Consider the following 20,709-nt stretch of genomic DNA (forward strand, 5'->3'; position numbering starts at 1 on the left):
AAAAATTAAAAAGACATCACAATTGAAATTGCGGAATTGAGGTGGAAAATTGCTAGATCAATGAACAAAGATTTTGAGTTTTCGAGTAGAGTTACGCCGAAACAACTACTTACTGACTGGGACGCGCAAATTGCAATCGAGGGGTGTTACTGTCTCATTGTATAAAAACCCCTGTTTCCTCCCAAATCAGCTCCTAACTCAAATTCTTGTTCGTGTTCTTCTCTCTGAGGCTCTGACCAAAACAAAAATAAAATCTTGGGAATTCGTCGGAAGAAAAAAAAAATGGACGCCATTGATTCAGTGTTTGATCCGCTAAGAGAATTCTCCAAGGACAGCGTTCGCCTCGTCAAGCGCTGTCATAAACCCGACCGCAAAGGTAATTCCATCCATTTCTAATCCTATCTTCACTCCGATCCATTTCGTTTTTCGGATAATTAATCCAATGTTTACGCTAATTGTAATGTAATCCTGTTAATTTGAACATCTTTCATATGAGATCTGTGTTTTGAACTGACCAATATTTCCCGTGCGATTTTCTTTTTTCTATTTGAATGCAACAGAGTTCACAAAGGTGGCGGTCCGTACGGCTATCGGGTTCGTGGTCATGGGGTTCGTTGGCTTCTTCGTGAAGCTCATCTTCATCCCGATCAACAACATCATCGTCGGATCTGGTTAAAGTAAGACTCTTCTTGACACACACAATTAAACTTGTATTCGTTTCTTTCTTCTTTGATGATCGCTTTTGCATGCATGAAACTCTCATTTCTGCTCCTTAATTACCACTTGAGTGTTTGATCATCGTGTTGAAGAATCGAACAGATTTTGTAGTATGGACAAGTTAAGGATGTTGAGTATTGATTATTTGTCTGCGAATTAAGCATTGGTAAAATGTTTGTGGCGCAGGTCATTTGGCATTTTGATAGAAGATGAAAGTAAAGTTGGCAGTGAACAGTGAACACTAGGGATAAGATGTAGCACCACCAAGTGCATAGGATGTTTACAGTGTTCTAGACATTTGTTTCTTCAAGCGAGTTGAAATGATGTTTCTGAAACAGAACTTCTCACTGTACTCTTCTCTCTTAGCTTGTGCTATTGTAATTCCAAGCATGTTTTGATCATTTTGCATCTTCTCTCTTGGTCCTGTCCAGCATAGCTTTTTTGTTCTCAATTGAAGCCAAATTGATTGGTCCTGTCTGAATGAGTAGTAACCTGCATCATCTAACTACGTTTAATCTCGATCTTGATATGCCGATTTTCGAGTTAATAGGTTAGATTGCTAATCATAGATAAATTGATGTAGAACCTTGCATAATAACTGAGTTTCAAATTGCTATCAAGGGAGAAGCTCAGTAGGGAGCGGAACTAGAATTTGCGAACTAGATACAAGACTAGAGTTTTTCCAGTAAAATTTCATTCATACAAAATTATACAAAAGGGAAACAGGAAAGGCAAGGCAAAAACTCATGCGCAAAGTTGGTCACAATGTAGAGTAGAAAAATTAGCATCAAGGACAAGTTCAACTTCCAAGGATCAGCAAGAATCAACAAACTGGAGGGATATCTGCAGCATCAGCAGACGCAAGTACTAGCTGAGGTTGGTTTTGAAGGATGTAGCCTTCCTTTCGTGCTTTCTTTCGTTCCCGTTGTAGCCTGAAGTTCTCCCTCTTTCTAGCCCTGTAGCTGTTGGGGTTCTCAGGCTGCACTTCTTGAGGGTAAACACTCACCTGTCAATTATACAAGTCCCCGATTAAGTCTTAATCGTGTTAGTCTTAATCGGCCTTTGAAAGCAGTAACTTTAAAGGGGTTTAGGGACTCCAAATTAAACCTTCTTCTTGTCAGGTCCATACTTCTCAAACTTAACCAAACCATCAATCAAAGAGAATATGGTGTGGTCCTTGCCAAGCCCCACATTCTTCCCTGCATGGAACTGAAATCGACGACACCAAAGAAAAACATCCAAAAGATTTTATACGTCAATCGAAGTGGATAAAAACTAAGTCTTGGTCTTGGTGGTGTTAATTTAATTGGATAAAAATCACACTGAAATTACTCACCCTCTATTTCTGAGAACTTCCAGAATCCTTAATAATTCAACACACTCAAAGAAGGGACATTCTTCACAATCCATCCACCCACCACTAGATTTATCAAACATGCATCTCTATAATCTAAGCTTCACGCACGGAGGTACCAAAATTCGAGTTCAACACAAATCATTTTCTGGTAAAATAAAAATAGTTTCAATTTGTTCATGCCACTCTTCAATGTTGAGCCGATAGCACACAAACTTGGGCTCAAAATCAGTACAACTTTAACCCCCGACATAACATTGATTTTACAAAATTAACAACATTTTGGCTTGGTTTGGTTTGGTTTGGTTTGGTTTGGGTGTAATTGAGTGCGTACCTTGGTGCCACGCTGGCGTACAATGATGGAGCCAGCCTTGGCAGCCTGGTCACCGAAAATCTTGACGCCGAGCCTTTGGCCTGGGGAATCGCGACCGTTCTTGGTACTCCCAGCTCCTTTCTTGTGCGCGTTTTGAATCGTCAAGGCCAATCTCTGGGGGTTTGACACTAATGACAGCTTGGGACCCACTTGCAGCGAACCCAAATCGCCCCTGAAGAAGGACGACGACGATGATGAGCTTGAGCTTGAGCCCGAGCGCAAAGAAAGCCCTCTGAATGAACCGACTAGGTTGAAACTCATAGATGCAACCGCCATTTCTAAGAACTAATCTTTCATAAACAAAGGAATATGATTTGGGAATTGTGTAATTGTCTGAGTAAATTGTGTAGTTTGTGGACAGCCAAAGCTTATAGCTTTGAACGAAGAAGAGGAAGAAGCGATAGTGAAACCTTATCCATGGAGGCTGCTGATTGGTTTATCACTGCGAGTTCTTTTTTTTTACTTCCTCTTTTCATTATTTGGGCCTGATTCAGTCTTTTACTGCAATATTTTTCCCTTCTCTTATTGGGCCTTACACAGCTGACCCTCACCTTTGATCTATGATGAAGGCCATTGGACTTGGGCTTGTACTAGTTCATACAAAATAAAAGATAACTCAATTGATTTTACGAGCATGTTTATTTTTATTTTTTTACAAAACAATATTCTAATGACTCTAATGCACTCGGATGCAAGGAACTGTCTTAATTAACTGATCTAACTTACATATGTTATGATCATGCGTTTAATTATTGTGTTTTTCATGTTATGAGATTGAGAACACATCGACTAAAAGTGAATTCATGAGAAGACACTATAACCAGACATTCATCTTACCGCACAGACAAGACGAAAATCCATGTGTATGTGTTTTGTATTGCAAAGCTGGCATTATTTTAGCAAGGGATGAATAGGTTGTTAGAAAAAAAGAGAGAAACAAGGATGAATAGGTTGTTAAGAAGGGAAAAGAATCACGCACACGAGTACTATAAGAACTTATCCAACTAACACTTCATTGGTGCCTCATCCTCATGTCTGCTGCATGCTAATACAGTCGTTGTGGACACAATCTTCCACTGATAATCATAATCTGCGCCTTCCGGCATAGCTGCGCAATATGAGTTAAGTGAGGTACCCTACATTATACATACATGTTCTTTCTTTTTGCGAATATTTTTCTACTTATTAATTAATTAAAAACATGCCAACTAGCTAAACCCGAGTTACTCTGACTCATTGAGTAAACGAAAACGAGGGGTGGCGATCAGGTGCAAGTCACTGTTTTCTCCTGCACGTCACTCCAAAAGTCTCAGTCATGTCAACTTCTTCTGGTTTGATCCCATTGGCCAATTTCCAATCAAAGTGGCAGAGCAACTGAGAAAGTGCAAGTTCAATCATGGTTACCCCAAATGCTATGCCCAGACATATTCTTCTTCCAGCCCCAAATGGAATGAACTCAAAGTCAAGCCCTTTAAAGTCAACGGAAGAACCATGAAACCTCTCTGGCTTAAAACACTCAGCATCAACCCCCCAACTCTCCACATCTCTTCCTAAAGCCCATTCGTTGACAATCACTTTTGATTTAAGTGGCAATTCATATCCACTGATTTGGCACCTTTCCCTTGCTTATCTTGGGAGCAATGGGGTTGGAGGGTGCAGCCTCAGAGTTTCTTTCACCACTGATTTCAAATAATCCATTTTTTGAACATCTGCTTCTTCAATTCTGTTTTTCTTTCCTTCAAGGGCTACTTGTCTTACTTCAGCTTGGGCCTTCTTCATCACTCTAGGGTTTCTCATCAACTCTGACATTGTCCATTCTATGGCAGTAGCTAATGTCTCACTCCCTGCAGAGAAGATGTCCTGCATTGCCAAAAAAAAATTAAAAAAAGAACAAGTTGAAGCATTTCTCACTGAAATTGATAGCAACTCCCTGCTGGGATACAGAGGAAATGGACTCAACAAGATTCCCTACCTCTTCTTCTCTTATTGATCTGAACGACTGCACACGCTTTGCGCTGAGAAGTTCAAAAACACAAATCTTTCTCAGCTCTCTCCAGAAGTCTGCATAAAGAGCAAAGGCAATACTTGCTTGACCAAAGGACATAACTTGTACTGCCAAAACCAGAGGCCTCTGAGAAAATGTAAGCTCATGTGTCTTCAACACCTCTTGGGCTGCTTTGGAGGAGGAAATTATGACAGCCTCCAACTGGCCCAGCTTTAGGTGCATAATGGGACCATGTTTCTTGGCTAAGTCTCTCAATGTATGATGTGGTAGCGGACCAACCATATGATGCAAGCTTCCAATAACAGGCAGCTTCCATGGCCCTGGAGGAGGTGACTTGAGGCCTCTGGCTTTGAATCTCTTCCAAAACAGAACCAGGACACAGAGGAAGAGAGAAGTGAAAAGAGGAAAATAGGGTGTTTGGAGCATTAGGAACATAACGGATCTAGAGAAGCTGTGTTTGGTTTGGTAGCGTGGAGAGTGGTGGTGTTTAATGGAAGCAACCAGAAACTAAAATTGAGAAAAAGAGAGTGTGGAGAGTGGGATTTGAACCCACGCCCTTTCGGACCAGAACCTTAATCTGGCGCCTTAGACCAACTCGGCCATCTCCACTTGCGACGTCAGAGTTACACTCTCTTCATAATATCCTGTTCTTATTGGGTCAGAATGGAATCGCGCATCAATTATATAATTAAGGTAAAAATGGAAATTTGGCAATGAATTTTAATTAGGAAATACTAGCCTCTCCACACGCGATTCCGCTCATGCGAAAAGTTTTAAAAAAAAGATAATTGGTAGTTGTGTTCTATAAAAATAGGATCCATTATTTTATTTTTTCTTTTAATTTTAAATTTTTTTAATATGAAAAAGTGTAAATTTACCATATTATCCTCATTTAATTAATAATTTCAATTCTTACATTAACCAAGGGCATTTTATGGTATTTTGAATGTTTCACAATTCTTTGCCTTTTACTTTATATATACTAACCTCTCCACATGCTCTTCCGAGTATGCGAGAGGCTTTGTTTATGTTTATTTTAACTTTGTTTTAGGATTAAAAAAAATAATGGGTTGTTGTGTTCTATAAAAATATGATTTATTATCTAATTTATCTTTTAAATTTAAATTTTTTTTAATATGAAAAAGTATGAATTTACCATATTATCCTATTTAATTAATAATTTCAATTCTTAATGTTTGCATTAACCAAGGACATTTTCTGATATTTTGAATGTTTCACCATTATCTGCCTTTTACTTTATATATATAGATATATGGATAGGTCAATATGTTCACCCTATTACATCTGAATTCGAACCTATTTCCCAAACATTATAAATATTTAAAATATTACCTTTGTTAAAAATTATAAATATATATATCGATAAATTAATATATAATATTATGATACTGAGCTCCTGCTGCAACGTATTATGTATATGTAAGTTAACATCTCAAAACTACACCAACAAGGTCCCATGGTCTAGTGGTCAGGACATTGGACTCTGAATCCAGTAACCCGAGTTCAAATCTCGGTGGGACCTTTTTCTGTCCATTTTTTATGCATTTAATATTTGCTCGCAGTATTAGGCTGCGGATAAAAAAAATTTGTTTTGTTTTGTGTTTTTTCACAGCTTTTAAGCGAAGTCTGTCCAGTAGTTCATTGATCTGTTACCTTCTTAAAAACAAATTTACTTCACACCCGAAATCCAGTCTACATATGATGAGCAATTACTATAACAAACAACAGCTACATAGAGAGCCTGGACAAAGTAGCAGAGTCTGAAAACAAACTACATTGCATCACTGATACATGTTCCAATCTACCTTGGCTTAAATAAAGGAGACACCCTCCTCCGAACAATCTCTTGAATCTGCTCTGAAGACAAAACTGATGCAGCACCGTCAAAATCGGCATTTTCCATCTGCTGACGCAGCTGTATGAACAACACCCCGCACCAATATGTTATTCAGAATATATTGGCTTTGTTGTTCTTTGAATTTCAAATTGGGATTGCATTCACCTTCCTAAACTCTATTCCAATTAGATAAAATAAAAACCAATCTTTCTGTCATTTAAGTTTTAAATTCTTAATCGAATGTGAGCTAAGAGATTATATACAGCCACATACCTTCTCAAGGATTGCAGATTGATCATCCAGGGGAAATTTCCGCATGTGCTTTAGCATCTCAAGTTGCTGAAAAATATTTACTTCGGGTGCTTTAGAAACATCCACATTTACCATTAAAGTTGTTATATTTGAACAGATATTACCTGCTCCTGTAATTTTTCTTGACTATGCATCCTTTCCGCAAATTCATCTGCTCCAAGCTCAGCTTCATCACAGGCCATCTCCTCCCTGACATTCCATAGATGAGTACCACTAACAGCAACATGCAATACAAATATCCGAACCTTTCTTGTTATCCTTCCCCACCTTTTAAAGGTAATATTTGTACTTTTAGCCCAATATCTAAGGCCAACATACATGAGCACAAGGCTTACAAGACTCTAGAATCCAATGAACTCAAGCACTCCTTGTGATTGTTACTTCAAAAGACAATAAGAAATAAACACCGAGCAGAATTTTTAACTTCAAAAATGGGCAGAAGAGGATTACCTTGCAATGAACTTATAAAAGCGGATCATCATATCCTGATCATTCTCATATTTTTCATTCACCTTTCCCAGGGATGATATGCCAAACCTTGGATCTGTAGTAAAGAAACCATTTGCTTTTAGTGAGGCTGTACCGTGATTGTGGTATAAACCTTACAGTGGCCACAGAATACTAGGTTTATCTGATGTATAAAAGATCAACACTGCTAAATCTTTTTTTTTTTCCCCTAACTAGAGCAAACTTCTCAACTGCAAGTATCAGGCACATACATTTACAGGAACTGGATCTCAACATAAAGAACGAATTGAGTCGATAAATGTAAAACTGCAGTATGATACACATCATGTGTTGGGATTTCCAGTTAAATAAAGATGAACACAATCAACTAACCAATCCCCATCTCCAGAAATATGTATAATTAGCATTTAAAGATAAAACTTACCAATCCCCATCTCCAGAAATATCTCTTCCTGGATGGCAGTGGTTATGGCAACAGCTTCCTGCTTATTGTAATCTTACTTATTAGACATCATCAGATAATGAAAAGAAAATTAAACAAGTAACAGTTAATTATCACATTCAAGCTGAATTTTCAATAGCCCATAATGTACTGTGTTGGATAAACTCTGGAATTAAATCAAATGACCTGTTTGTCCTCAACACCATCAGCGATTCTTTTCTTCACATCTGCAATTCCAAATAAAAGGATTTGAACCATCGCCAAGAAACACCACCGAGTAATGAAGAAAAGTAAAGATATATTGATATATTTTTTCTTTTTTGTTTTTTGTTTTTGCAGAAAAAAGAAAAAGAAAAGGGAAAATGCGTGCGCGCGATGATAAAAGAGGAAACCTGTACCGGGCTGAGAGGTGAGGAAAGAGAATCGATCGAAGAGATGAAGCAACTGTTCCCTTGACAGCATTTCTGAGGAGCTCTGCAACTGCGAACCCATTTATGGAGACACCCTTCCTTGTCTCTGTTATTGATAAGGTCTATAAAGATAGACCCTCCCTTTTTCCCAAGCCATGGCTTTTTTCTTCTAATTTAAATTCCCAATCAATTCAAATTTTGAAAAGACAAAAAATAAAAACCACCCACCAACCAACCCCCACAACACAAATGTATGCCAAAAATAAGAACAAACACATATCTATTTCTAGAGATAGTCAAATATTCCATTTATCATTTCTAGAGAACAAGAGATTGAACAAACATATCTATTATAAAATTAAATTTTCGAAAAAGATCTAAAAAAAATCTCAAATATTACACAAACACATCCCATCCCTCATCCCCTACATAGCTACATCAATCAGAATCAGCGGATTTTAGAAATCCGCATCCATCTTGAAAACATGCGAATCGACATTGCCGTTGATGCTATTCATCACTGAAGCCTTCTGGTACTCCCCAACCCTCTTCTCGAAGAAATTGGTCTTCCCCTGCAGGCTGATCAGCTCCATCCAATCGAACGGGTTCTGCACATTGTAAATCTTCCCGTACCCAAGCTCACCCAGCAGCCTATCCGCCACGAACTCGATGTACTGGCTCATCAGATCGCCGTTCATTCCCACCAGAGCGCACGGTAACGCTTCGCACACGAACTCCTCTCTATCTCCACCGCATTTCGTATGATCGACTTCACTCGATCCTCGCTCAGCTTCTTCCTCAGCAGCGAGTACAGCAAGCACGCGAAGTCGCAGTGCAAACCCTCATCTCTCGAGATCAACTCGTTTGAGAACGTCAGTCCCGGCATTAACCCGCGCTTCTTTAGCCAAAATATCGCGCAAAAACTCCCCGAGAAGAATATCCCTTCCACGCAAGCAAAGGCCACGATCCGCTCCGCAAACGATTCTGAGCCGTCGATCCAGCGTAGGGCCCACTGGGCCTTCTTGGTGACGCAGGGAATGGTATCGATCGCGTGAAAAAGCCTGTTCTTCTCGTCCGAGTCCTTGATGTAGGTCTCCAGAAGGAGGCTGTACATCTCGGAGTGGATGTTCTCGATGGCGATCTGGAAGCCGTAGAAGGCGCGAGCCTCGGAGACCTGGACTTCCTTCATGAACCTTCCGGCGAGATTCTCCAAAACGATGCCGTCAGAGGCAGCGAAGAAGGCGAGCACGTGGGTGATGAAGTGCTTCTCGCCAGGGGTTAGAGTTTCCCAATGGCGTAGGTCCTGGCAGAGATCAACCTCCTCGGCGGTCCAGAAGGAAGCCTCGGCCTTCTTGTACATCTCCCAGATTTCCGGGTATTGGATCGGGAACATACAGAAGCGGTCCGGGTTCGGAGCAAGCAATGGCTCTTCTGGGAAGGCAGGCATTTTTATGACGAGGAAGATTTCAGAGATTCAGATGATGATTGGGGGGTTTTTGAAGCTTTCGAAGATTGTGTATGGAGGTTTGATAATTTGGTGGGTTAGGGTTGCATATATATATACACACACATTACACATATAAAAGGAGGGAGGATTTTTGAATATTGAATTGAGGTTTTTGGGAGCGGGTGATTCAAATTTGTGAGAAGCTTGCGGGAGAATGAACCCAAACAAGGGCACTTTGGGGATTCCGGAAACTTGTACGAGTAGGCGCGCAATCGATTTCTATGGTCTGCGTTTGCGGCTACTGGATGAGGACGGTTTGGACCATATGGTGGAGAGGGGTGTAACGGTCATTTGAAGGACATGGTCAAGAAATTACCCTTGGATTTGGGGAGAATAACGAGTGAGGACAGTAATAAATGTGTGAAGTTTTTATTAGGGGAAGGGCTTTTCTGATAAATGAAAATTGACGTTTTAAGGGAAGAAGCTTGCGAGGGAAGCCTTAGCTGGAATTTTAATTTTGGTTTCAAAGTTTTGATATTCTAGCGGGAGTCCTTTTGGCGCGAGTTTGGAAATGAACGGCTTAAAAAGATTTGGCTCGTAAATCTATACAATGAATGAATTTATTGATTGCCTCCAATTTTTACCATGTTTTGGTCCATATCAAGGAACATGGTCCCCCACAAAAATAAACGAAATGCAAACTGTATACCCATTACCAATTAGACAAATTTACAATACTGTTAACTCTATTATTACATTTATAAAAAATAAAAATAAAAATCTTTGTTGCTTATATATGATAACCGACCTGATGAGAAAGGAAAAAAAATTAAGATAACAAGTAATTAAATAAGTTGCAAATGTGCATTATGCTGTTGGCCAATGCAGTGTGTCGGTCATTACACCCGAATTTGAACTCCCTTCTTTAAATATTAGAATAGTGTAGAATTCGCTCTCTAAACATTAGAATAGTGTAGAATGTCGATTGTCAACAACAAAAAAAGTACTTAAATAAGTTGCAAGTTCATAGTGGAGACAAGCTGTGAGGGTGGGAAGTTGGGAACCATGTGCAAGTTATTGCATAAAATCATGCACATTGTCTGTCTCTAAGACTATAATGTAATGTGTTTTATAAAACAAAGCAATGGATGCATATTAACAATATTATAATTTGTAACACAAATTAACATTGACATGATATTAATTGGTACAATCTGCAAGATGCGATTGTTTTAACAAAAACACACGTGACCAATTGTGCAACCCACACTTGGAAATTTACACGCACGCTTCCATATGGCCAATGCACGCAATTTGCAAGCGCGGAGCACACGCTTTATTCGCAATTGGGCTTCCAAGTTTAAGCCTAAGTTTGGAGCTGGAACTTCATTGGTAATGTTTTCATTTTGGGCCATCGTCCTTTGCTTAGCCCAATGTGAGTAAGAGGATTGGGCTTAATTAAGATTTACTAACAGGGAGCTTAGCTTAGTTGTGTGAGAGAGAGAGAGAGAGAGAGAGAGAGACCATGGCTCTAAGTTCTAACCACCTCAACGAACTAACAAACTCATTTCTTGATTTCCCGCCCTTACAACTCTCAGCCTCTCCAGAGTTCTTTTAAGTCCTCTGCTTCAAACCCACACTAAACAAACAGATTCTCTTTCTAATTCTCACATCGCTGAAACACAGAAGAAAGAAACAGTCCAAGAAACACATCGTCCCTTGAAACCAAGCTAAGCTAGTCTCCAATGGCGGCCTCGTCTCTCTTGATCCTTCTTATTACTCTCCTTTCACTCTCTGCTTCTCCGGCTCTTGCTACCTCCGTAACCTTGTTGAAAGCAGCCAAGGTCCTCTCCAACTCTGGCTTCCTTTCCATGGCGCTAAAACTTCAACTTGTCTCCCATTCCCTCGAATTCGAATCTCCCACCGCCACCATTTTCGCTCCTCCAGACCTCGCCTTCATTCGCTTGGGGCAACCCTCTCTCCCTCTTCTTCTCTACCACGTCTCCCCAAGAAGACTCTCCCTCAACACCCTCAAGTATCTTCGTCCCAACACCAAAATCCCAACTCTGCTCCCCAATTACACCTTGACCCTCACTGGGTCTCCAAATTTCCAAGGCTATTTGTCCATCAACAACCTCACGATTGATCCAAACGCTGTTTTGGATGATGGGTCGGTCGTCATTTACGGAATTGATGAGTTCTTCAATTCGTCGTTCTTGGTCGATGCCTCTTCATCACCGGCTCCGCCATTGATGAGCTCTGTTTCAGGTGCTCAATCACCAAGCCCTGGTCCCAGTGCTAATGAAGATACGGAGTTCGAATCGCGCCGGCCTGGTCCTGAATCTTTCCGTTTCGTTGCGGACTTGCTGAGGTCTAAAGGGTATTCAATCATGGCCGCATTTCTTGATGCGCAGCTGGTGTCGTTCAAAAGGAAGACCAGGCTGACAATCTTCGCTCCGGTCGATGAGGCCATTGAAGATTACCAGAGGAACACCACCGATTACTCGTTGATCTTCCGGCAGCACGTCGTTCCAAGAATCCTTTTGTGGCAAGATTTGGTGGGGCTTGATGATGGGACCATGCTGCCAACTTTTGAAGAAGGGTTCATGATCAATGTGATCAAGTTTGGTGAAGTTCCGGCGCTTAATGAAGTTGCAGTGGTGTCTGAAGATATGTATCAGAATCGGTGGCTCGTTGTGCATGGCCTCAATCGGTTGCTGACATCGCAGGAGCCTAAGCAACAAGACCCAGTTGATGATATTTACACTGATGCATATGTTGCTCAGAGCGTGCCTCATCATGATTATGGTGACTTTCACTGAGGCATCAATCATTGCCGTCCCTTTTCTTGATCACAACAAGTTGTCTCTGTTTTCACATCAAGATTTTGGGTAAATAGTTTTCACCTCAGAGGCCATGAAGAAACCCTGGTTAATTACCTTCTCTGATCGATGTATGTTTTCATTTCATAACCCACTTGTGATAGATGTAATGGTTAGATTTACGAGTGGTGTTTTTACCTTGTAATCAGTAAACTTTTTTGTGGAAAGCAGGCATTGTGTACCTTTGAATCTTCAATCATATTTTGCTGTTTCAAATATGTGTGAATTCTTTCTGCTAATTGTCTACTGATATGAGAATCTTGGGCTACTGACTTAGCATAAAATTGTCAGCCAGATTGTAAAGAACATTGATGCACAGAAAATTGATTTAAAAGCTGATATGACTTTGGGAGAAAAGAAATTGTGAGCAGAAGTAAACTTAAGCAAAATGCCGAACCCCACCCCTTACAATTTTCATACTAGTGTTTAGTTCTAGAAGTAGAGGCTTGGGAAGTTTGCAGTGAAGGTTCAACAGATAAAGGCTGCATCCGAGAACAGTAGCTAGTGCTAGCTTCCTCAAAAATCGAGTCACCTGAAAAACTTGCCCTTGCCAACTCCCTTAGTTTCTTCAGATCACTTTTAGACTCTAGTTTAAGTCCCTTTTGCCGTTTTGCTTCCGCTGCTCTCTGCGTACTGACAGTTGCCTCCACGTTAGTGGAACTTGTCATTTGAAGAACATCAAGGCCAGGGGATCCAGGACTGATCACAGGGACTACAGTTGCAGTCATAGCACTAATTGGGTCAGTGCGTGGTGCTCTCGTATCTCTTCTTTCAAAGTTTGTGTCTGGACTTAAAGGAAGGACTGGAGCTAGCCCTGTTTTTGGTTGGGAGGATGCAGGTATGATTCTGGACCATTGCTTCCTTGGAAGGAATGGGAGGACAAGGCCCTTAGCAGCAAACTTTAATCCAAGCTTGAATGAATTCTTTTGAGGCTGTGAGAGTCTTAATAGGGATCTCATCAGAGCATGCCACTCATTTATCATTTGGGTGACAAAGGTTAGGAAGAGGAGAGTTAGCATTACAAATCCTAGATTTCTTGCTTTGACAGGATTTGAGCCGTTAATGCTGATAAGTAGAGCAAATATGCCCACCTCACACAGTAGTGAAACACTTTCTGCCATATGGACTCCTCTCTTGATGTATGGTTTTAGAGTAAATAGATACATGAACTGTACCAGCGTAATGGCCAGTGCAAAGAGGCTTTGGCTTGATTTCCTCGATGAGTAAGCTCCAGATATGATCCCCAAGCAGACCCGTCTCGAAAGATCAACAATAATATAGGAAGATCTAGCACACCCCAAGAGCCTTTTGGACAACGGGGTCTTAATTTCTTCAGTGCTGTCTTCCAAGCTGACTGGTCGCATTCTCCCAATACCACTATGGCCACTTCCAGTCCATTTGGATATGCTGTTTGGTTCATTTTGATCAACAAAGATGAATAATGGAGGACCCTGAAAACTTTCAAAGAGAATTCCAAATCGTAAAAGGAAAGACGAAGGTAGGCCTTCCTTATAAAACCACTTTCCGGCACTAGGTCTCCCTGTCAAAAAATACCAAAGCTTTTCAGTCCATGGTTCTTTTCTAGCTACATGCTTAACTTCCTTGTACTGAACAAAACTGCCATAGAAGATTGCAATTATTTGAAAAAGGCACACAGATAAAATAAGAGCTGCAGGGATAGCCAGCAATAAAGCCCCAGTAATGATTCCCCCAGTTGTACCTCCTGTAAATTAGAGTAGCTTTGAGTTCAAAAACATCGTCGAGTGGCAAACAAAACAATTGGATTTAGAAAGAACAAAATTGGCTCCTCACCTTTCATAACAAATGTTGAGGACTGAGTGATACATGGTAGCATGACAATCAGAAGAAAGAGCTCGAATCTGGGCACTGAGAGTATACCACGAGCTGGTGGACCTAATCTCCATCTTAGGAAAAGTAATATCAACACATGGGTTATGACTAAACTGCCTCCTCCAATACCAAGCCAAAACAAGTTCATCTGTAAATCTTCCCACCTGTTAAAAGTTAGTTAGGTATGATAACATTAGGTTAGCCCCTCTATTCCTGTCACTTTTCGAGTCGTCTGATTTTAATGTAAAAGCACTAAGATAAAGGTAATTCTGGAGCTACCCTTTGTAATTCCCCATTCCCTTGATGACATTGCTAGCAGACAATGGCTCTCCTCTCTGTAAGACAAAAGATTAGCACTAGATTGGTTTTCATGGATGAGGAAAATAAGCATTGAATGCTTAGATAATGGACACTCACCAAGAAATAAGTGAAGTATTCGTTGGAATGAAGAGGTAGTCCATAAGGAGTCATACGCATGCTATGCTGCCCATGAAGCCAACCAGGATTGGGGTCCACCTCAATTGGCACTGGTACTTCATGCTGCATATAAGAAGAGTTGGAGAGATAGAAGTCAACTCCGATTCTAGTCCCTTCATGTGGAGATCCTCGTACTGAAGAGATACTGAGTTTCCCCTCAAGCTTCTCTTGGCAGGGCCAAACTAAAGTGCTATCCTTTTTCCATGGAAGTTTTTGACGAGGTATGATCCACCTAAGACCTTTTGTTGTCTCTAAATATTCAATTGGTTGATTAACTGAGAGCCAGTCTGAGAGAACAAAAACTTGAAGGTGTCCAACCATCCCCTATGTTAAAAATAAACAGACATTTTAGTTGAATCTCAATAACTAAAAAGGAGATGCACAACGATGGAATGAAAAATGGGATATAGCAAAAGCTATCCACTTGGATATTGTATCTACTAAACAATTTAAATCTCACGTGTAGGTTCATTGAGTCAGACGCAACAATGTTTGAACTCTCAGAAGCAACGGTGCCCACTGCTCCAAGATTTGCAGTTGAAATTGAAAGAATGGCAGCTGCTAGTGAAGTCGCTAACATACCCACAGTAACAAAAGAGTGCAGTGCGATTGATATTGCAGGGGTTGAGTCTGCACAGAGAAACAGCCGTGTGAATCTGTGTGTGTGAGTGTAATAATATACATCTTGTCAAGCACAGAAGAAGCCATGTGAATCCGTGTGTGTTTTCTAATAATATATCTTCTTCTCCAAGTCTCTGACAAGTATTGAGTTCCACTGATTTATTAAATAAGATGCTGTAGTGAGAATCGGCTATAACCATTAACTTTCTTGCCTATCTTCCTATCTTGCAAGTTTCAAATCTGGCTAGAGAGTAAAATTTAATGTATCATCCCCAAAAATTCCAAGCAGAAAGGCAATGCGAAGAATGAATAGATATAAAGAGTACCGAATAGAAGGAAGAAATGATTCATACAGTGTTTCACTTCAAGTTGGTTAGATGCCATGTTAAGATTTCCTGATATATCATATACCTTCCCTGAAGGGACGGCAACTGACACCGTATGCTCAGTGACTGCCAAAACATTCAATGAGTACAGAGCTCTTGAAAGTTCCCTAAACCTACAAGAAGCAAAATAGAAAATGTTGACATTCTTTCAAGTGCATGAAGCGAGCTATGACTATGAATGAACATTGCTACTGGTATTTCAAGAATCACCATATACACCTGCCTTGTTATTCTACCGCCGACCACTTGTACCATGGAGGCCTGAAAGCCAAAGACCGGTTTTGTAAACTCAACAATCACATTGATATCGCGGTCCTTAGTAACATTTGGAGAACTAGTGCTCAGCCCTACACTAGTCTCCATGGAATCTGAGAGAAAAGCAATTCAATTAGTTCCATAAAGCTACCGAAAAAAAAAACTAGCAGAACTAACTCTGGAGCATATTAGCGGTGGAATACATACCATAAAGAAACGTAAATGAGGGAATCGGTGACACAGGAATGCCTGTCCTGCCAATTATTAATCCAGCTTGTAACTCAATCTTGATGATTTCAGTCCTAGATATATTCCTGAGCTACAGTAGGAAAAAAAAAAACTAAACATAAATGTACAATGCTAACACAAACACACACACACAATAATTAGCTACAATAATTTGATAGATAACAATGCTAATATGGAAATTGCTTCCAGAAAAAACCCTGCCACTGCATTATTAGTACTAATGAAAGCTGTAGTTGCTTACCTGGAATTTAAATCGGCGGTTTCCTTGATTTCTGCCATGAATAGGTACTAAGTTACCCGAATTCACAACCAATGCATTCGGAATCTGCTCTGTTGTGTTTATAATGGGAATGCTGAAGTCCAAAAATATGTTTAAGTCCTCCATTTTGTTAGTTGCAAGGATAGTTCGAGGGACCCCATTGATCATCAACTCGTAGGCTGGAACAGGGGTCCACAAATCTGCAAGAACTGGTCTTCTATCTAGGGCATTCATAAGAAATGTGAACAATCTGTAAGATTCGGAGAGTCAAAAGGACATTTTGTTTAAAAACATAAGTGAATTATGTCTTACCAAAGTGAATGATTATAGTGGAACCATTTGTCCTTGTAAAGCTGTTTCCTGCCTGATCTGTACAAAAATCATCTGCCATTCTGATTACGACACGCCCGTACATACTTGCCAGAGAGAGAACCACATCAAGGCTATAACTGATGCTAGGTTTAATCATGCGTAAGGAAGATGGCTGTACACGGCCAGGACCATCTACTATTACCTACCCAAAAAAAAAAGCATGCAATTTACCCTTATGCATCGTTTTCCATGGTATACTGTGAACGTTGTTGAATAACATCATGCATGGGTAAAAACATAAGCATAGAAATCCACTTACGTCACAGTTTGATGAGTTGAGGCATCTGAAGCCACCTTTCCCTGTGCAAGCTTCATTAAACATGATATCAATGGCTAATTTTTCAGCACTTGTGTAATTCTTTTCGCTAAAAATTGTTGCAGTTGGTGGTATTGTATCTATCAGATAGATGAAAAAAAACAGAGTAAAATCCCTGTTCAGAATTTTAGAAAAAGAAATAAAGTAAATGTAAAAAACTTTACAACGACGAAAGAAAGTCACTAACCAATAAACCAAGAATAAGCTGATGAGTTTCTGTCTCCATCCCAAGTTGTGACGTTGAGAAGAAATATGTGATCACGGTTGACGATCAGGTTTTTGAATACCATGACCTTAGCTGGACATGGACTCAAAGTTTGGCCATCAAGCTGTTCATATTAAACAGATTTAATCACTGTCTCCTACTCAAGAAATGAGCTTATAAAAACGCAGCGGTTAAAAAAAGAACAGGACGTACCTGACAGTGAACGGAACAAGTATTTTTGTTGCATGCATTGGAGCCATTCAGCGTCAAAACTGAGTAGCGGAAAACTGCAGAAGAATACCGGGACCGTGCCGGCGGAGCTCTATCAAAACGAATGAGGACCGTTGACTCGGCTGAGTTTTGTACATTCACCATAACAGTAACCAGAACAAAAGCATATTGAAGAAACTTGAACAAACCCATTTCAGGGACGGCCATGTAAATCGCATTTAAGCTCAAATCTTGAAGGAGGAAAACAGATAAAAGAAGGCTGGACTGGGAGGCCAAAGCGAGCAGTGGTTATTTATTGCAGGGCAAATTAAATGTTGAGTGTTCTGTTTATTACGGCTTTAAATTGAAGACCACGTATAGAGAAGGGCAGTGCAACCACCATAGCCCTTGTTCACGACAGTCTCATAACTGCTTCTTTAAAGAAGTTCACAAACATCATTTACTTCCACCCACCAACCCATTGGCGTCTGTTTTTTTGGTACTTGTAGTTGTGCCACATTAAAAATGTTAAAACCAAATTGAGATATATTGTTTAGCTCGTCCCGGTTTCTAATGAACATGGTACGCAAATAGTCAATTCAGCCCACTATTCAATTAATTGGGGTTGAACCAAATTATTATCAGTGTAGTTTGCTCTGTACTTACAAATCGGATTGACCAAAGGAAAGCTAGTGCTGACACATGGAAGCACTGTTAGCTCTCCTTTGGGTCTCACACACTGTACTGTTCAATATTCTACTCAACCACTTCTTTACAAGGCTGTACAGAAGATACAGGGCAGGACCGCTGCAAAAACCAGTGAGACATTCAACGTATCCAAACCCTGGTTCTCCACAGGATTTATCAAGATGAATGATTTATCGTTGTACTAATCTTCTGCAACCATCCAGTGTAATTTGGGTCCCTGGATACAAAAGCATCACTATTTTAGAAGTGATAAAGATAAATAAACTAGATATCAGTGGCTATTATCACTGGTTCAGAGGCCCACAAAATATTGCAAAATCAAGATTAGGAAATAAGTTTAACCGATGGCCATAGGGAAAGCCCAAAATCATTAGGTTCCAGGAGTGCCAGGCTCATATTGTTATGAGAAAGTATTGAAATGGATGACCCATTACCTTTCCTTGTCGTATGAGTTTGGGAGGGATCACTGTCATGTCAACTACGGTTGATGGATCAGCCACTCTTACCCCGCCATCAACGACAAAATCAAGGCCCTATAATGAATTTGAACACACAATTTAAGGGAGAGCTCAATTTCAGAAAACAAGCTAAACAGCCTTCACGTGCCAAACCAATACCTCAGGTCCATATATATCAGCTATAACGACAGGATCTAACAACCACTCATTCTCCTTTGGGCACTTGACACTGCCAACAGGGAAACTTTCAGTACAACACCATAATAAATTGGATTGTAACAGAAGAATCAGCTCATATAGATTGCTTAAAACTCCATTATGCTAAGAGCTTCTCATCTTCCTACAGTCCTTCACGTCATTAATGAAGAGAAGGTATACCAATGTATACAAAATAAAATCTGAGTTACCTTGTGGATATCAATGGTGAACCCATCTTCTCCAGTATTGCTTGACATATGGGTTCATCAGGCATACGAACGCCGACATTTTTCCTTAAAGTGTATTTGGCATCTGCCGTCCCGTACCTTATACAATGTTTAGGCAGTTCTTTGGTTGCAGTTAAGATGAAAGTATACTGTTACACAAAAAGTGCTGTTATAGGCCAAATTTTAGGAATCTAGAGGACCATCATAAGTATTATGTGCTTGCTATACAATGAAACATTGTCTACTGGTGGTAGTGTTTAGTTGTAACTTGTAGTCAATGCTATAGATGACTAGGTTTAAAAAATAAAACAAAAAAGTGTTCCTATAGGCAAATAATAATAGTAAGAGAAGCAAAGAAGAAACTTACAGGGCCAGGTAAGCAATGCTTAACAGCACGGAATAAATTTGCATGACCTTGGCCATCGCCACGAGGGAACCCTGTTGTAAACGTATCAATGTCGTGGAAGGAGTGGCATAAGATGCTAAGGGGCTGCACCAGTAAGTCAAGTCACACAGACAGTCATGTCAAATATATATATATATATATATATATCATAATGAAAATTGGAAGAAAACCCAATAATCACAAAATTATCTAGTGATTAACAACAGAGTTAATGAAGCAATGATATTGAAGTGATCATGAGTAAAGGGATTCCGTGATGCTTGCCTTTTGAGGATCAACGTTCTTGATTCTGCAATGAAAGAAAGAAACTTTACCAGTAAATAAATATTTTCAAATGAGTAGGAACAACGTAGACAAGGAAAGAAGAGGATCTTACCTACGAAGGCGTTCAATGGCTGAGTGATTTCTGAGATCACAAACTATTGCATACCTACAACAATATTGCAATTACAATTCAAATTCAAATTCAAATGAGCAAGAAAGATTGTTTTGTTGTGCTGTGACTTACACAGTGTCAGTAGGAATAACACCAACACCGCCCTGTTTCAAAAGATGAACAACTGGTTCCAATTTCCAGCTGTCCGCTCCTGATAGTGATGGATCAACTTCAACGTAAAGCAGCTCATCCTCCTGATATTATCAGTCAATCAATTTCATAAGCTTCGGATGCTCAAACGCCCAATTTTTGCTTAATTTATATTTGAATTTAAACACAGAGAGAGAGGACCTTGGTGAAGCGAGGAGTGGCGTATTTGAGACGCTTGGGGCTCCGCTTGACAGCGAGAGCTAACACTTGGAAACACCGGCGTTTTGGAGCGTCACAGCATACACGGCGGCTTGCATTTGAAATTGAATGAAGGCCAAGAGTTCCAGGCGCTGCTGCCAAAGACCGCGAAAAGCTGGAAAAAGCTAAGTCGCCACTGTAAACTTTCGTCTGAATACTACAGTAAGCCATTATCTCGAAGATTTGGAGGTACAAAAGTACAAAAATTTGAAGATGCAAAATTACAAAGAGCCTTAATTAACATTGCTTTTCGGAGTTTCTCGCACCAATCTTAACAGACATCAGCAGCCATACAGAAACTTCCGGGTTCTCCTGGCGAAACGGCGCCGTATATAGGAGATGCAGCACGTGGACATTCGGAGACGGTACGCCCCAATGCCTCACAGGCTCATTGGCCCATAGCTTCTAGGGCCGAATTCTGGGGCTTTTTAGTTTAGGATCTTTACCCGTTGCTTTTTA

General features: G+C 40.2%; 7 protein-coding genes, 2 non-coding genes and 1 pseudogene across 14 annotated transcripts; 3 read left to right on the top strand and 7 right to left on the bottom strand.

Annotated features, from left to right (window-relative positions):
- The first annotated feature begins 53 nt into the window (after nt 1-53).
- On the top strand, nt 54-1,118 carry LOC103330330 (protein transport protein Sec61 subunit gamma). Its single transcript, XM_008232886.3, has 3 exons — nt 54-376; nt 561-677; nt 904-1,118. Exons 1-2 carry the CDS (start codon nt 283-285, stop codon nt 674-676), a joined length of 210 nt encoding a protein of 69 aa, XP_008231108.1. The 5' UTR covers nt 54-282; the 3' UTR covers nt 677; nt 904-1,118.
- A 186-nt stretch (nt 1,119-1,304) lies between these two features.
- Nucleotides 1,305-2,867, bottom strand: RPL27 (ribosomal protein large subunit 27). The gene is made up of 3 exons (XM_008232888.3): nt 2,406-2,867; nt 1,825-1,926; nt 1,305-1,723 (listed from the first exon to the last, which is right to left on the bottom strand). Exons 1-3 carry the CDS (start codon nt 2,718-2,720, stop codon nt 1,541-1,543), a joined length of 600 nt encoding a protein of 199 aa, XP_008231110.2. The 5' UTR covers nt 2,721-2,867; the 3' UTR covers nt 1,305-1,540.
- A 505-nt stretch (nt 2,868-3,372) lies between these two features.
- On the bottom strand, nt 3,373-5,087 carry LOC103330397 (melianol synthase CYP71BQ4-like; annotated as a pseudogene). Its single transcript, XR_016126177.1, has 2 exons — nt 4,417-5,087; nt 3,373-4,304 (listed from the first exon to the last, which is right to left on the bottom strand). The product of XR_016126177.1 is annotated as a melianol synthase CYP71BQ4-like (transcript).
- On the bottom strand, nt 4,978-5,058 carry TRNAL-AAG (transfer RNA leucine (anticodon AAG)). The gene has a single exon. It is a non-coding gene; the product is annotated as a tRNA-Leu (tRNA).
- Nucleotides 5,088-5,920: 833 nt separating the features above from the next.
- TRNAQ-CUG (transfer RNA glutamine (anticodon CUG)) lies at nt 5,921-5,992 on the top strand. Its single transcript has one exon. It is a non-coding gene; the product is annotated as a tRNA-Gln (tRNA).
- Nucleotides 5,993-6,117: 125 nt separating this feature from the next.
- Nucleotides 6,118-8,118, bottom strand: LOC103330332 (plant/protein). Of its 3 annotated transcripts, none has more exons than XM_089050047.1 (7): nt 7,922-8,108; nt 7,716-7,756; nt 7,512-7,569; nt 7,070-7,163; nt 6,724-6,808; nt 6,581-6,646; nt 6,118-6,385 (listed from the first exon to the last, which is right to left on the bottom strand). In XM_089050047.1, the coding sequence occupies exons 1-7, from the start codon at nt 8,019-8,021 to the stop codon at nt 6,272-6,274; spliced, it is 558 nt and encodes a 185-aa protein (XP_088906173.1). In that variant the 5' UTR covers nt 8,022-8,108; the 3' UTR covers nt 6,118-6,271. The 3 variants fall into 3 exon arrangements, with proteins under 3 accessions (XP_088906173.1, XP_008231111.2, XP_088906174.1); XM_008232889.3 differs by having other exon boundaries at nt 7,928-8,103; XM_089050048.1 differs by lacking the exon at nt 6,118-6,385 and adding an exon at nt 6,400-6,483 and having other exon boundaries at nt 7,922-8,118.
- Nucleotides 8,119-8,222: 104 nt separating this feature from the next.
- TSO2 (Ferritin/ribonucleotide reductase-like family protein) lies at nt 8,223-9,629 on the bottom strand. The gene is given in 2 exon segments (XM_008232890.3): nt 8,223-8,678; nt 8,681-9,629. Coding segments are annotated over 2 exon segments (987 nt in total). The 5' UTR covers nt 9,387-9,629; the 3' UTR covers nt 8,223-8,397.
- Nucleotides 9,630-11,131: 1,502 nt separating this feature from the next.
- On the top strand, nt 11,132-12,208 carry FLA20 (putative fasciclin-like arabinogalactan protein 20). Its single transcript, XM_008232973.2, has one exon. The coding sequence runs from the start codon at nt 11,132-11,134 to the stop codon at nt 12,206-12,208; it is 1,077 nt and encodes a 358-aa protein (XP_008231195.2).
- A 383-nt stretch (nt 12,209-12,591) lies between these two features.
- On the bottom strand, nt 12,592-17,803 carry LOC103330399 (uncharacterized). 3 transcript variants are annotated; one of them, XM_089050043.1, is made up of 13 exons: nt 17,473-17,803; nt 17,242-17,383; nt 16,998-17,134; nt 16,679-16,880; nt 16,349-16,587; nt 16,066-16,177; nt 15,827-15,971; nt 15,571-15,716; nt 15,057-15,226; nt 14,537-14,920; nt 14,399-14,454; nt 14,081-14,283; nt 12,592-13,991 (listed from the first exon to the last, which is right to left on the bottom strand). In XM_089050043.1, exons 1-13 carry the CDS (start codon nt 17,695-17,697, stop codon nt 12,688-12,690), a joined length of 3,465 nt encoding a protein of 1,154 aa, XP_088906169.1. In that variant the 5' UTR covers nt 17,698-17,803; the 3' UTR covers nt 12,592-12,687. The 3 variants fall into 3 exon arrangements, with proteins under 3 accessions (XP_088906169.1, XP_088906170.1, XP_088906171.1); XM_089050044.1 differs by lacking the exon at nt 17,473-17,803 and having other exon boundaries at nt 16,679-16,782; nt 17,242-17,382; XM_089050045.1 differs by lacking the exons at nt 17,242-17,383; nt 17,473-17,803 and having other exon boundaries at nt 16,679-16,873; nt 16,998-17,138.
- Nucleotides 17,804-18,084: 281 nt separating this feature from the next.
- LOC103330334 (DHBP synthase RibB-like alpha/beta domain-containing protein) lies at nt 18,085-20,697 on the bottom strand. Its single transcript, XM_008232891.3, has 9 exons — nt 20,194-20,697; nt 19,975-20,096; nt 19,843-19,896; nt 19,731-19,755; nt 19,428-19,550; nt 19,043-19,209; nt 18,795-18,864; nt 18,612-18,710; nt 18,085-18,394 (listed from the first exon to the last, which is right to left on the bottom strand). Exons 1-9 carry the CDS (start codon nt 20,419-20,421, stop codon nt 18,359-18,361), a joined length of 924 nt encoding a protein of 307 aa, XP_008231113.1. The 5' UTR covers nt 20,422-20,697; the 3' UTR covers nt 18,085-18,358.
- Between the last annotated feature and the right edge of the window lie 12 nt (nt 20,698-20,709).

The sequence above is a fragment of the Prunus mume genome, linkage group LG4, assembly GCF_029339155.1.
Source record: "Prunus mume cultivar Tortuosa linkage group LG4, ASM2933915v1, whole genome shotgun sequence".
Taxonomy (NCBI): domain Eukaryota; kingdom Viridiplantae; phylum Streptophyta; class Magnoliopsida; order Rosales; family Rosaceae; genus Prunus; species Prunus mume.

What these genes read in the sequence shown, in the direction of transcription:
- LOC103330330 (XM_008232886.3), top strand. Translation starts at nt 283, where the DNA reads ATGGACGCCATTGATTCAGTGTTTGATCCGCTAAGAGAATTCTCCAAG. An exon ending in TCATAAACCCGACCGCAAAG is followed by an intron (nt 377 to 560) that starts GTAATTCCATCC and finishes TGAATGCAACAG; the next exon opens with AGTTCACAAAGGTGGCGGTC.
- RPL27 (XM_008232888.3), bottom strand. Translation starts at nt 2,720, where the DNA reads ATGGCGGTTGCATCTATGAGTTTCAACCTAGTCGGTTCATTCAGAGGG. An exon ending in TACGCCAGCGTGGCACCAAG is followed by an intron (nt 1,927 to 2,405) that starts GTACGCACTCAA and finishes CGTCGATTTCAG; the next exon opens with TTCCATGCAGGGAAGAATGT. An exon ending in ATGGACCTGACAAGAAGAAG is followed by an intron (nt 1,724 to 1,824) that starts GTTTAATTTGGA and finishes TATAATTGACAG; the next exon opens with GTGAGTGTTTACCCTCAAGA.
- LOC103330332 (XM_089050047.1), bottom strand. Translation starts at nt 8,021, where the DNA reads ATGGGTTCGCAGTTGCAGAGCTCCTCAGAAATGCTGTCAAGGGAACAG. An exon ending in ATTTCTGGAGATGGGGATTG is followed by an intron (nt 7,164 to 7,511) that starts GTAAGTTTTATC and finishes TCTTTACTACAG; the next exon opens with ATCCAAGGTTTGGCATATCA. An exon ending in TTTTATAAGTTCATTGCAAG is followed by an intron (nt 6,809 to 7,069) that starts GTAATCCTCTTC and finishes ATGGAATGTCAG; the next exon opens with GGAGGAGATGGCCTGTGATG.
- LOC103330334 (XM_008232891.3), bottom strand. Translation starts at nt 20,421, where the DNA reads ATGGCTTACTGTAGTATTCAGACGAAAGTTTACAGTGGCGACTTAGCT. An exon ending in GTTATTCCTACTGACACTGT is followed by an intron (nt 19,897 to 19,974) that starts GTAAGTCACAGC and finishes ATATTGTTGTAG; the next exon opens with GTATGCAATAGTTTGTGATC. An exon ending in CTGATATATATGGACCTGAG is followed by an intron (nt 18,711 to 18,794) that starts GTATTGGTTTGG and finishes AATTCATTATAG; the next exon opens with GGCCTTGATTTTGTCGTTGA.
- LOC103330399 (XM_089050043.1), bottom strand. Translation starts at nt 17,697, where the DNA reads ATGGCCGTCCCTGAAATGGGTTTGTTCAAGTTTCTTCAATATGCTTTT. An exon ending in TCAACTCATCAAACTGTGAC is followed by an intron (nt 16,881 to 16,997) that starts GTAAGTGGATTT and finishes TTTTTTGGGTAG; the next exon opens with GTAATAGTAGATGGTCCTGG. An exon ending in ACCGCCGATTTAAATTCCAG is followed by an intron (nt 16,178 to 16,348) that starts GTAAGCAACTAC and finishes TTCCTACTGTAG; the next exon opens with CTCAGGAATATATCTAGGAC.
- FLA20 (XM_008232973.2), top strand. Translation starts at nt 11,132, where the DNA reads ATGGCGGCCTCGTCTCTCTTGATCCTTCTTATTACTCTCCTTTCACTC.